The 12,728-nt window shown below is 40.3% G+C and overlaps 1 protein-coding gene across 6 annotated transcripts in view; it reads right to left on the reverse strand.

The window, feature by feature from the left end:
- NHSL1 (NHS like 1) overlaps positions 1-12,728 on the reverse strand; it is a 349,242-nt gene that overhangs the window by 81,277 nt on the left and 255,237 nt on the right. Inside the window, exon 1 of one of the 6 annotated variants that reach the window (XM_063917431.1) lies at positions 11,734-12,066. The exons of the other annotated variants lie outside the window; for them this stretch is intronic. Coding sequence (XP_063773501.1) covers positions 11,734-11,923 — 190 coding nt within the window. The 5' untranslated portion in view covers positions 11,924-12,066. Of the gene's footprint in view, positions 1-11,733; positions 12,067-12,728 lie in introns of those variants that run through there. 6 annotated transcript variants of the gene reach the window in all.

A 12,728-nucleotide genomic window follows, 5' to 3' on the forward strand; every position in this document is an offset into this window, starting at 1 on the left:
TTCAATCTGACTATCAGGAACTGGACTGCGGGTGCTCCTTCCAGCACTTGCAGGGGGCGTGCAAATGGTGGAAGGCGCATGCTCTTCACGTCCAGTGTTGGGAAGGTCAGGCATCGCAACCGACACAATTGGACTCTCCTTGTGGATTTGGGATTTCGAAGAATGCACAGTTCTTTGCTGTGCTGCTTTTGCCAGCTTGAGTCTTTTCATTTTTCTAGCGAGAGGCTGAGTGCTTCCATCCTCATGTGAAGCTGAACCACTAGCCATGAACATAGGCCAGGGCCTCAGCCGTTCCTTGCCACTCCGTGTGGTAAATGGCATATTGGCAAGTTTACGCTTCTCCTCCGACAATTTTATTTTAGGTTTTGGAGTCCTTTTTTTACTGATATTTGGTGTTTTGGATTTGACATGCTCTGTACTATGACATTGGGCATCGGCCTTGGCAGACGACGTTGCTGGCATTTCATCGTCTCGGCCATGACTAGTGGCAGCAGCTTCAGCACGAGGTGGAAGTGGATCTTGATCTTTCCCTAATTTTGGAACCTCAACATTTTTGTTCTCCATATTTTAATAGGCACAACTAAAAGGCACCTCAGGTAAACAATGGAGATGGATGGATTGGATACTAGTATACAATTATGGACGGGCTGCCGAGTGCCGACACAGAGGTAGCCACAGCCGTGAACTACCGCACTGTACTGTGTCTGCTGCTAATATATAGACTGGTTGATAAAGAGATAGTATACTCGTAACTAGTATGTATGTATAAAGAAAGAAAAAAAAACCACGGTTAGGTGGTATATACAATTATGGACGGGCTGCCGAGTGCCGACACAGAGGTAGCCACAGCCGTGAACTACCGCACTGTACTGTGTCTGCTGCTAATATATAGACTGGTTGATAAAGAGATAGTATACTCGTAACTAGTATGTATGTATAAAGAAAGAAAAAAAAACCACGGTTAGGTGGTATATACAATTATGGACGGGCTGCCGAGTGCCGACACAGAGGTAGCCACAGCCGTGAACTACCGCACTGTACTGTGTCTGCTGCTAATATATAGACTGGTTGATAAAGAGATAGTATACTCGTAACTAGTATGTATATATAAAGAAAGAAAAAAAAACCACGGTTAGGTGGTATATACAATTATGGACGGGCTGCCGAGTGCCGACACAGAGGTAGCCACAGCCGTGAACTACCGCACTGTACTGTGTCTGCTGCTAATATATAGACTGGTTGATAAAGAGATAGTATACTCGTAACTAGTATGTATGTATAAAGAAAGAAAAAAAAACCACGGTTAGGTGGTATATACAATTATGGACGGGCTGCCGAGTGCCGACACAGAGGTAGCCACAGCCGTGAACTACCGCACTGTACTGTGTCTGCTGCTAATATATAGACTGGTTGATAAAGAGATAGTATACTCGTAACTAGTATGTATGTATAAAGAAAGAAAAAAAAACCACGGTTAGGTGGTATATACAATTATGGACTGGCTGCCGAGTGCCGACACAGAGGTAGCCACAGCCGTGAACTACCGCACTGTACTGTGTCTGCTGCTAATATAGACTGGTTGATAAAGAGATAGTATACTACTAATATTATATATACTGGTGGTCAGGTCACTGGTCACTAGTCACACTGGCAGTGGCACTCCTGCAGCAAAAGTGTGCACTGTTTAATTTTAATATAATATTATGTACTCCTGGCTCCTGCTATAACCTATAACTGGCACTGCAGTAGTGCTCCCCAGTCTCCCCCACAATTATAAGCTGTGTGAGCTGAGCAGTCAGACAGATATATAATATATATAGATGATGCAGCACACTGGCCTGAGCCTGAGCAGTGCACACAGATATGGTATGTGACTGACTGAGTCACTGTGTGTATCGCTTTTTTCAGGCAGAGAACGGATATATTAAATAAACTGCACTGTGTGTCTGGTGGTCACTCACTATATAATATATTATGTACTCCTGGCTCCTGCTATAACCTATAACTGGCACTGCAGTAGTGCTCCCCAGTCTCCCCCACAATTATAAGCTGTGTGAGCTGAGCAGTCAGACAGATATATATAATATTATATATAGATAATAGATGATGCAGCACACTGGCCTGAGCCTGAGCAGTGCACACAGATATGGTATGTGACTGAGTCACTGTGTGCTGTGTATCGCTTTTTTCAGGCAGAGAACGGATTATAAATAAAACTGGTGGTCACTGGTCACTATCAGCAAAACTCTGCACTGTACTGAGTACTCCTAATGCTCCCCAAAATTAGTAAATCAAGTGTCTCTCTAATCTATTCTAAACGGAGAGGACGCCAGCCACGTCCTCTCCCTATCAATCTCAATGCACGTGTGAAAATGGCGGCGACGCGCGGCTCCTTATATAGAATCCGAGTCTCGCGATAGAATCCGAGCCTCGCGAGAATCCGACAGCGTCATGATGACGTTCGGGCGCGCTCGGGTTAACCGAGCAAGGCGGGAAGATCCGAGTCGCTCGGACCCGTGAAAAAAAACATGAAGTTCTGGCGGGTTCGGATTCAGAGAAACCGAACCCGCTCATCTCTAGTTGTTACCCACAGTGCGATACATAAGTGTTCCCACAGAACTGCACTGAATTGTGCACATAAGTTTACGTGAAGCAATGTGCAGTAACAATTTGTTTGTATGGGTTCATTGGGATTACATTTCTTGACCATAGTTTATAGAGTATGGGCCTGATTCACGGGCCCACGCAGGAGGGATCTGCAGGCGTCTGAAAATGCTGCAAATGGCATCATTTTGTAAAGAGACACCCACGTTAGTTTTTGTGATACGCGGTCTACGTCTAAAGATGCCACACCTGGTCATCATCGTGCACATTAGCCAGGTCATCGACTGTCCGTCAAAACTTACCTATCCAAGATGCAGACACTGGTTTTGGCATGCTCCCCTTCTCCTCCCCCAAACACATACAGCATGACAATCAGTGGCGGTTTTTACCTATGGGCTGCAGATAAAATCCGCCACCCAGCTCACTGTCACTGAAGCCAGATGCAGGCCGTGAGACTGCACAAGCTTCACTGTGACTGGCAGTGGCTTCCTATTGGAAGTCCTACCTGTCAGTCACAGACACAACAGGCAGTCCCATTGGGAGGTGCTTCCGCCCTCCGGGACTGCCAGACCGGGGTCTTCCTGCCTTGTCAGCCCTAGCCGGCTTCTATAGGCTGCAGCCGATGCAGTCTGTAGAAGTCGTGGTTTTGCGCATGCGCTGTACAGTCGCCACTACTGCGCATGTGCGGGTCCCAGTGTCTGTGAACAGTGCATAGGACAGATGCTGGGACCCAGGCGGTGGCAGGGACAAGGAGGGGGAGACGTGGCAGCATCGACTGCGGCAGCCCTCCTCCTCAAACAAGGTAGGAGGCGCCACTGATGTCAATCAAGCTGCAATGTCCAGGGCACTGAGACTGAAGTACCAGTAGCATTGCAGCACATGCACACTGTGGCCCCAGTGCATGCGCAGTTCAGTAACAATCGTTCCGTTGCGAATGAATTGGGACTGTGGGGGTCATTCCGAGTTGTTCGCTCATTACTTTTTTCTCGCAACGGAGCGAATAGTCGCTAATGCGCATGCGCAATGTCCGCAGTGCGACTGCGCCAAGTAAATTTGCTATGCAGTTAGGAATTTTACTCACGGCATTACAAGGTTTTTTCTCCGTTCTGGTGATCGTAATGTGATTGACAGGAAGTGGGTGTTTCTGGGCGGAAACAGGCCGTTTTATGGGAGTGTGTGAAAAAACGCTACCGTTTCTGGGGAAAAAGCGGGAGTGGCTGGAGAAACGGAGGAGTGTCTGGGCGAACGCTGGGTGTGTTTGTGACGTCAAACCAGGAACGACAAGCACTGAACTGATCGCACTGGCAGAGTAAGTCTCGAGCTACTCAGAAACTGCTAAGAAGTGTCTATTCGCAATTCTGCTAATCTTTCGTTCGCAATTTTGATAAGCTAAGATTCACTCCCAGTAGGCGGCGGCTTAGCGTGTGCAAAGCTGCTAAAAGCAGCTTGCGAGCGAACAACTCGGAATGACCCCCTGTGTGCGAATATAAATTAGGCCCTATATGCGTTACATTCTTAAAAATGATTACTGTGTGTGCACCACTTTAATGTCAAGTAGAACTAACACACAAATCTGCTTTTCACTTAAATTAGCTGATGTAAAAGATGGAATAGAAGACTGAAGAATCCTAATAGACACAAACACGTGTGCATCATTCTAAGCTTCTAGTTCTCTAACCACCTGCTCTCACACCACTGTCAGACTTGTACTATAGACAATTTGTGTTGCTTTGAAAAATGTAATTACTTTAAGACACAAGGGTATATTAGGGTCGGATTTTTTTATGTCAGACTGAGATGGTCAGAAACGGGGCCAAATCCTGTCGAATTTGGCCCCGTTTCCCTCAAATGTACGTGCATCGGCAGCTATACCGCCGATTCACATACTATTTGACAAGTCGTATTCCCCGACTTGTCGAATAAAAATAGTGGGGACTGACTAGGTCGAATCACGATTCGACCTTAAAAAGTCGAAAACTGACGTCTTTTCGACAGACGGCAGCTTTCGACCCTCATTGAATATACTCCACAATAACTAAGCAGAAATGTTTTTTTTCTTTTTAAATAATGACAATGTTTTATGACAATTTCATAGAATTTATATAAAGAAAGAGAACTATTGATGAATGCAATGAAAACGTGTATACTACCTTAGTTGCCAATTTCATAAAATAGCTCCCACAGACACAAAGCATAGGTGTCACTATCTCAGTTGTCCTCAAAATTTCTGTTTTCTAGAATTTCGGACATGGGTAACGCAACCTGTACAATGAGTTAAACTTGATTTAGTTCATTCTCTGTTTTTTTTATTTTACAGGTTTTTTTCTTCAATAATGATCAACTGACAAGGGCCAGAAAATAAAAGCAAATGATAAGAATGACATCTAATGAGCATCTAAGAGACCCTTACGAATAAGCATGTTAAAAAGTGGTGCTCACAATGGAATTTGCTAAACAGCTTGATTTTACATTTTATTTGCACTGACTTTTGCTACAGCTTCATTCTTCAATAATGCATTTTACAAAGATTTTTTTTTTATAAATTACAGAAGTATAATGTTGAATTTATAGTACCAAATAACCATTTTTGTATGTTTCAAACGTAATGCAATATAATGAAAACAGCCTTTATTTAATTTGTCTCTATGTACCATAATTAGTAGGTTTTGTTCTGCAGTTTTATATGTAAAGGCCTGATGTGTGCCCCCTTTAGTCATGCCATATCCCTCTTATGTGAGGTACCATATCACATCTTTATAAAAGACATTAACCTAATACACAAGTAACTAAATCATATTTGTTATGATAGTAGTAATGTGCCAAACATTTCTGCTTCCCCACCTTAGAGAGAGGGATTACCAGCCAATCAGCTGCTAACTGCCATGTTACAGGCTGTGTTTGAAAAATGACAGGAGCTGATTGGCTGGTACTTAATCAAAGCATGGATAGAGATAAATCTCATGAATGCACACACAAATCTGGGACTTAGCATATATGAAAGCAACCGGCATTGCAAAGCTACCAGTGAGGATCTATATATCTGTTGTATGTATATTTCTATCTGTTCTATATTTTCTATCCTGTAGCAATTTGGGGTTTTTTTTATGACAGGACTGTTATTTATTCAAATTGATGGCAAATCAGTGCAGAGGAATGTACTGCTGGTCCACTGGCTGGGTTAACAGCTGAGCTCTTGGACGTGGAGAACAAATGGGACGTTCATATGCATGGTTCCCCCTATTCATATGTTAATTTCAACCAGACAGCGCTGCAGGAATGCCTGAAGAGATGTGAGGTGCACATGCCCGGAATACAGAAGCAACTAACCACATGTCAACTATTACTTCCCATTCACTAGAAGAATGTCTCCAAGTCATAGGGCACAATTTGGATGACTGTGATAGACACCTGCAGTGCATTCTACAAATACATTCAACTGGGAAGAAGGACCATCAGACTGCAGGAAACGTGTGAATACTGCAGGTCAGCCACCCAGTTTAGGGTATAAAAGTGTAAGCCATTTCTATATTTATATAGCACTGAGCTAATATTTACATGCATGAAAATGATGAGCTCCCAGAAATCTACTCTTTGGACACTAAAGTATTTGTCATGCAAAATTTACAGTATTTACCTGAATTCTGTGGCTGTGTGGGAACCATATACTGTATATTAAGCATCACTATAATAGAAAATCTGTTTAAACTGCCCGAGTAAATTCAATCCTGTAACTTCATGATGTCATGTGATGACATTCAAACATCTGCTTGTCTATGCTGTTGCCCCAGCCACAGTGTAACCTTGCTATTACACCTCTGCTCTCTGCTGTCAGAAGACACCTATGGAAATGGAAGTGTACCAAAGTGTAAGTGCACACAGGTGGGATTGCTGCTGTGGCTTAAGAGAGCACCCATGCGTAAATCACTAAACCCATGCGTAAATCACTAAATAACATGATATCTTTTAATTGGTTGTAGTAGTCATGCTCTGCAAAATCTTGTTTTTGTAGTGCTCCACAAACCTGGCCAGTAAAACGATTGATCTTTCCAACTCCTATCACCCAGTAAAACATTTCCTCTGCTCCGCAATTGCACAGGGCAAGCAGTGAAGAATTTGCACAGTGCCTCAGCCATTTTACCCCTCATAAATGACTTCCAGTGATAATGCGGAGACAAGAAAGCTGAAGACATAAATATTAGTGTAAAGTAGTTGCTATGTGTAATCGAATGGAGCACTTCAATCAGCTAACTACAACACCTTTAATGTTTTTAAAATAATCAATGTTTAGCTACAGTATAATGACCCTTTTAATTAAAAGAGTGCCTTATTAGAATCTCCAATTCCCTGTCCGCGTAAGCCACTTTTCCTGCCTCAGTAAGCTTGGGCAGCTCAGTGATGCTTTAAAGAAGACATTAAAGTTTTGCTGTGCATAATGAAATTGTTCACACTGTTTGTTTTCTTCACTTATTACTGTCCCTAATTTTCTGAAACAAGCTTGCAACTTTGCGTGTGAATGGGCCTCAAGTGACCACATCAAGAATACTATAGTCATTCATGGATAACAAGTCATCCTGGGCATAAAACATTCATGAAAGGACATAGAAAGATAAACATTGTATGGACTTAGAACAGAACATGTTGAACTGGCTGAATATCCAGAGTCTGCCTTGTTAGAAGAGCAATTATTTCATTAAGTGAAAACCAGAATGATTACAACTCAACAACACTGTATTAAATAATACAATAATTAGAGCGTTAAATGTGGGGTGCTCCAATAAAGAGCAACAGAAGTGTAGGCACTTACCAAATTGGTGCAAATATACTTCTGGTTTAATAACTCACAGGCATTCTCACTTTGGCTGCTTGAGTTACACATTGGTTTGCTGCTATGCCCTGAGGAAATTCCTTTTAAGGAACGAAACATTGACTATATTGATTGCACTTTATGTCGCCTGTGAGTTATTAAACCAGAAGTATTTTTGCATCAATTTGCTTACACTTCATTTCAATTTGTGTGTGTGTGTGTGTGTGTGTGTGTGTGTGTGTATGTATGTGTATATATATATACACACACACACACACACATAGTATATATGGGACATAGTCAGCATTCCGACAGAGTCAGGGTGCCCCATGGCTACAATACAGACAGTGGCATCCCGACTATAAGAAAACCTACACATTTTGCTGGTAAGTATTAGGGTTAGGGTTAGGCTGCGGGAGGAAGAGGTTAAGGCTTACTGTACCTACCAAAATGTATATATATATATATTAGTATATTGTAGAATGCACAAGTCTTTGGAAAAAGTTTATATTTACTTATTTTGCCTTATCTTTATGAATATCAACTTTAATTGCACCCTAAAAACATTATCATAATAGAATAAGACTTTAGGACTTTACAGCAAATGTACTATACTTAATTTACCATATAATTTGTAAACACAAGCGTATTCCATTTTCATCGCAGTCCCAAGACACACATGTAAAGTGTGTATCAATTATTTGAAAAGTAAAGAAAATAGAAACTTTATGATATGGCCTCCTCACCTGATCTCGATCCCATTGAGAAACTCTGGGATAAATTAGAAAAGTTTGTGTAATGTCTCCAACAAACACTAAAACTGTATGGGAATGTCTGAACGAGGCCTGGAAAGGCATAACTTTAGAAAACTTGGTGTCTCACATGCCCAAATTATGTGAAGCAGTGACATGCGCCAAAGGAGGACACATTGATAAAAGCCAAATTTAATCTGAAATGTATGTTATACTACAACATTATAAATAATTTTGATAATGGCTAGTTACAATTTCATGTGAAACATAATTAAGAATAAATAATTTCATTATTACACTATATTTTGGCTTTTATTTTCCTTGACCAAAGACACGTGTGTGTGTGTGTGTGTGTGTGTGTGTGTGTGTGTGTGTGTGTGTGTGTGTATACACACACACACACACACACACACACACACATATACATATATATATATATATATATATATATATATTTATGCAAATGTTTCGATACATTGTTATATAACAAATATCTGTGATTGCAAATATAATATATAGTTTCCATTGTAGACTGAGCTTCATATGGCCAAGAGCAAATATTGATTTTAGTGTGAATGTGTTTACAATACTCTGAATGCTAATTCTCTGTATGCTGTGGGGTAACTGAATTTGTGTAATATGTTTGTACTACTCACAATTAAAAAGGGTTTCCAACACACACACACATTTGGCACAGACAATATGGCCATTGACCAATACTGAGCACAGTGTTTAATTTCATACAATCAAGAAAATGTGAATGAAAATGTTAATAGTTCAGCTACACAATGAAATAAAGGACTTTTAGAGTTTTCCCCAGGAAGTTGTGCATCTTTGTTCTGAAAAGCAGTCACGAGGTATAGAAACTTAAGTAGTCAAACCAGTTTCTATTGTGTGACACTGTCAGTAGAGAAAACAGAGGCTTGCTATGTGAAAACCATATTTGTTGCTTACAGCATAGCACACTGCACCTGCATCACAATTAGAGAAAATGTATAAACTATTAGAAGTATTAATGCAAAGAAATAAAAGTAAAACAACTCTTTATGAATACACAAACATAGGGATAATTACTGTATATGCCTTGATTTTGAGTTTGTATTTTAAAGACAGTTCCAGTGTAATTTCTGTAAGTGTTAAAGTATGTTTTTTAAAACGCAAACAAGGAACGATTGTTCTTGCTTAATCCATCTATTTATCCTTAATAAACAGGTAATGTGCACGCCTAGCTTTAGGGTCTCAGGGCCTAATTCAGACCTGATCGCAGCAGCAAAATCTTCCTCTAATGGGCAAAACCATGTGCAGTGCAGGTGGGACAGATATAACATGTGCAGAGAGAGTTAGATTTGGGTGGGTTATTTTGTTTCTGTGCAGGGTAAATACTGGCTGCTTTATTTTTACACTGCAATTTAGATTTCAGTTTGAACACACCCCACCCCAATCTAACTCTCTCTGCACATGTTATATCTGCCCCACCTGCAGTGCACATGGTTTTGCCCATTAGCGAAAAGTTTTGCTGCTGCGATCAGGTCTTAATTAGGTCCTCAATTCCTTATGGCCTAAACTGTTCTGTCTTCATTTGAAATTCTTATATATATATATTTTTTTTTTTTATGGAATATGTCTACAAATATTGATTAACACTGGTAAGTGTGACATTTTTAACATTTTATTTATTATTATTATTATTATTATTAACACCTTTATTTACCAGAAAGATATTCAACGGAGAATGTGATGCATCACAAGCATAAACTTGCCAATGGATTCAAAATCCAGCAATTCAGTCTCGAGGGGCAATTAATGATGGGAAGCAGCTGGGCAGAGGAAAGATAATGACAACGCATTGACATTTAATGTCAGGAACTCACAGGGGGCATTTAATTAAAATATACAATATAGAGTGTAAAGTATTATTTGTAACATGTAGATAAAAAAAAACACAGCCACAGTGTTATATTTTTTGCAAAAAGCAACAATAAAAAGAAAAATATAAATTAACAAATGTAAAAAAACATATGGGGGAGACGTATAAAGCAGTGAAAAGAGCGGAAAAGTGAGCTGGTGGAATAGTTGCCCACGGCAACCAATCAGCTGCTAATTATATTTTTATAGAATTCAACTGATAAATGTTACCTTAATGCTGCTTTGTTGCCATGGGCAACTTCCCCACTGGCTCACTTTTCTCTTTTCACTGATTCATATATCTACCCCAGTGAGTGTGATGTTCAATGTAGCACATCTCGTAGAGGGAACAAAGAAATAACGCTTATAGTCTCACTCTGTCAACCATAATCCTCAAACAGTGGCATGTGAAGAGTTTATGTACACATAAAGCCTTCTTTTCATCCATATTCCTGAAGCAGCACCAAGCTCACCGGGCTCGTTCATGTGGAATACGGAGAGAAAGTCAGGCATGCCTTAGCAGAAAGCACTCCCCCATTACTACTGTGATACTGTATTCTGGCTTAAATACAATTGAGTAGGGAAAGAATAGCCGCATTAAGGAAAATGGAATGTGAGGCCTGACAGCTCATCTTCCTTGTACAACATACATGTGTACTGTAAGAGTACTGACACCAAAGTTATCATTGCACGGTAAATAAACTTAATGTAAGTCATGCAAAGATCTTCTATACAAACTGTTATCTTTTTAGGCTAGATTAATTGGCCACCTTTACATTCATTAGGCAGAGTCTCAGATCTACACATAAAGGGGTGGACGTATTAAGTAGGCCATCATAATCACCAAGGCAGCAGACCCATCCATTCCCACTTATGTGAAATGGGCCTACTACCCAGAGAGGATGTTATGTCAAAACAGTCATAAGCTCTTTTTGACTTGCTTATTATTTCGGAGTCCAGCCCAGCAGGTTATTGCCAAGAAGCTTTCTATGCTACACACAGGTTCCTCTCATGCTCTCCTGAGCATCCACTATAGGAGCAGCAGGATGCAGATTAGAGGGCAGTGCACAGAAAGCCAGCTGACCCACACACCTAAACAGCCAGCTGAGCACATTCATTTACCCCTCCTCCTCTCAGCTGTGAACCTGCACCACAACCACACTGGGATATAACTGCATACACTGCATTTATTATACCATGTGATAAAATGTGTGAAGCACAAATCACCTTTATTCCCAATTGTGTAGATGATTGTCACATCGTACATGTATGATATCTAAACATTTATACTGTTCACATCCAGGAGCAAAGACATAAGAAAATTCATTTTATTCATCAGCACGAATAGTCATTATTTGTAAACCTCATTTCCCTTGTTTAGATGTACAATGATTTACTTGTGCATGAAACTCAATTAAAAACTATTTTGTTACTTGTCAACAAAAACTCATTTGAACCTATTTTCCGCTAATAATTATTATTAACAAAACTAAAGAATTTGTAAGGAACCTAATTTATCTAGAGTGCAGTGCCCAGTGTTAATCTGTCAGCACTGTATTAGGAAACATTATCTAACAATTTCATATAATCTGACACTAGTGTACATGATAGCCTGCACTGTGCTTCATACACGTCATGAATATACATGCATTCAGACTGCAACCTTACTTGGCCAGAACTCGTTTTCATCTTCGCTGGTAAACTTTTTCCTGCCATGCTTCCTGGTGATAGAGTTGCCCATTTTGAAAGTGAGAGGGATGAGCTGTTCGTCTTCCTCATCGCAATAGGCCTGCCACTTGTCTCGGTGGAAGCAGCCCACCATTGGGTCTGCAGGCCAGCAATGAATATATGCAATCATTCTGAAGTGTTCCCAGTGCAGAGGATGGCCTAGTATTCCCAATGGGGGGCCTGTAGCAGGAGTGGCCCAGCCTTTTCCTTTCTACGCTTACAAATCCATGGACAAAAGGAACAGAGCAGCTTCACAGATCATAGATTCTAAGAAGAATTTGTGATCTTCAGCACTTTCCACATTCACTTTTGCCTTGTCTAGAATCCATCTTCCATTTCTGCAGCAGATGGGAAGTTTCTAATGATCCAGCCAGGTAATAAAGTTAAATGATAAAATATCTTGTTTGGTTGTTTTTTTGCAGATATAATAAAGAAGAGAGAAAAAGTGTCAAAATTGTACTTTCTCAATACTTTCCTAATTAGGATTCTGACTAATAAGTAAACCAATGAGAAATTGTCTAGTTCCTTCAACTACATGAGGTTTCTACAGATCTGATACAATGTTCTATTCCTAAGAAGATACTTTAGTAACTCTCCTCTACTTTTCTGCATCTGTTAATCCAAATCTCAGATTATTCTGCTGTGTCCTTAATACTTATTAGCAAGGCCATGTACACAGATGGCATTATTAGAGAAGATTACGTATAAAACGAAATAACCAATGTACGTGCATTCTGCAAAGTCCTCCCACCATGGGTACTTTTTACCATACAAAAAATGTGACATTTATTTTAGGACATATTATAGTGCAGGCATTCCCGACCACGGTCCTCAAGGCACACTAACAGTGTAGGTTTTAGTGATATCCAGGCTTCAGAACAGGTGACTTAATTAGTAGCTCAGTTATTTTGATTTAACCATCTGTGCTGTAGCCT

Source organism: Pseudophryne corroboree, chromosome 4 (genome assembly GCF_028390025.1).
Source record: "Pseudophryne corroboree isolate aPseCor3 chromosome 4, aPseCor3.hap2, whole genome shotgun sequence".
Taxonomy (NCBI): domain Eukaryota; kingdom Metazoa; phylum Chordata; class Amphibia; order Anura; family Myobatrachidae; genus Pseudophryne; species Pseudophryne corroboree.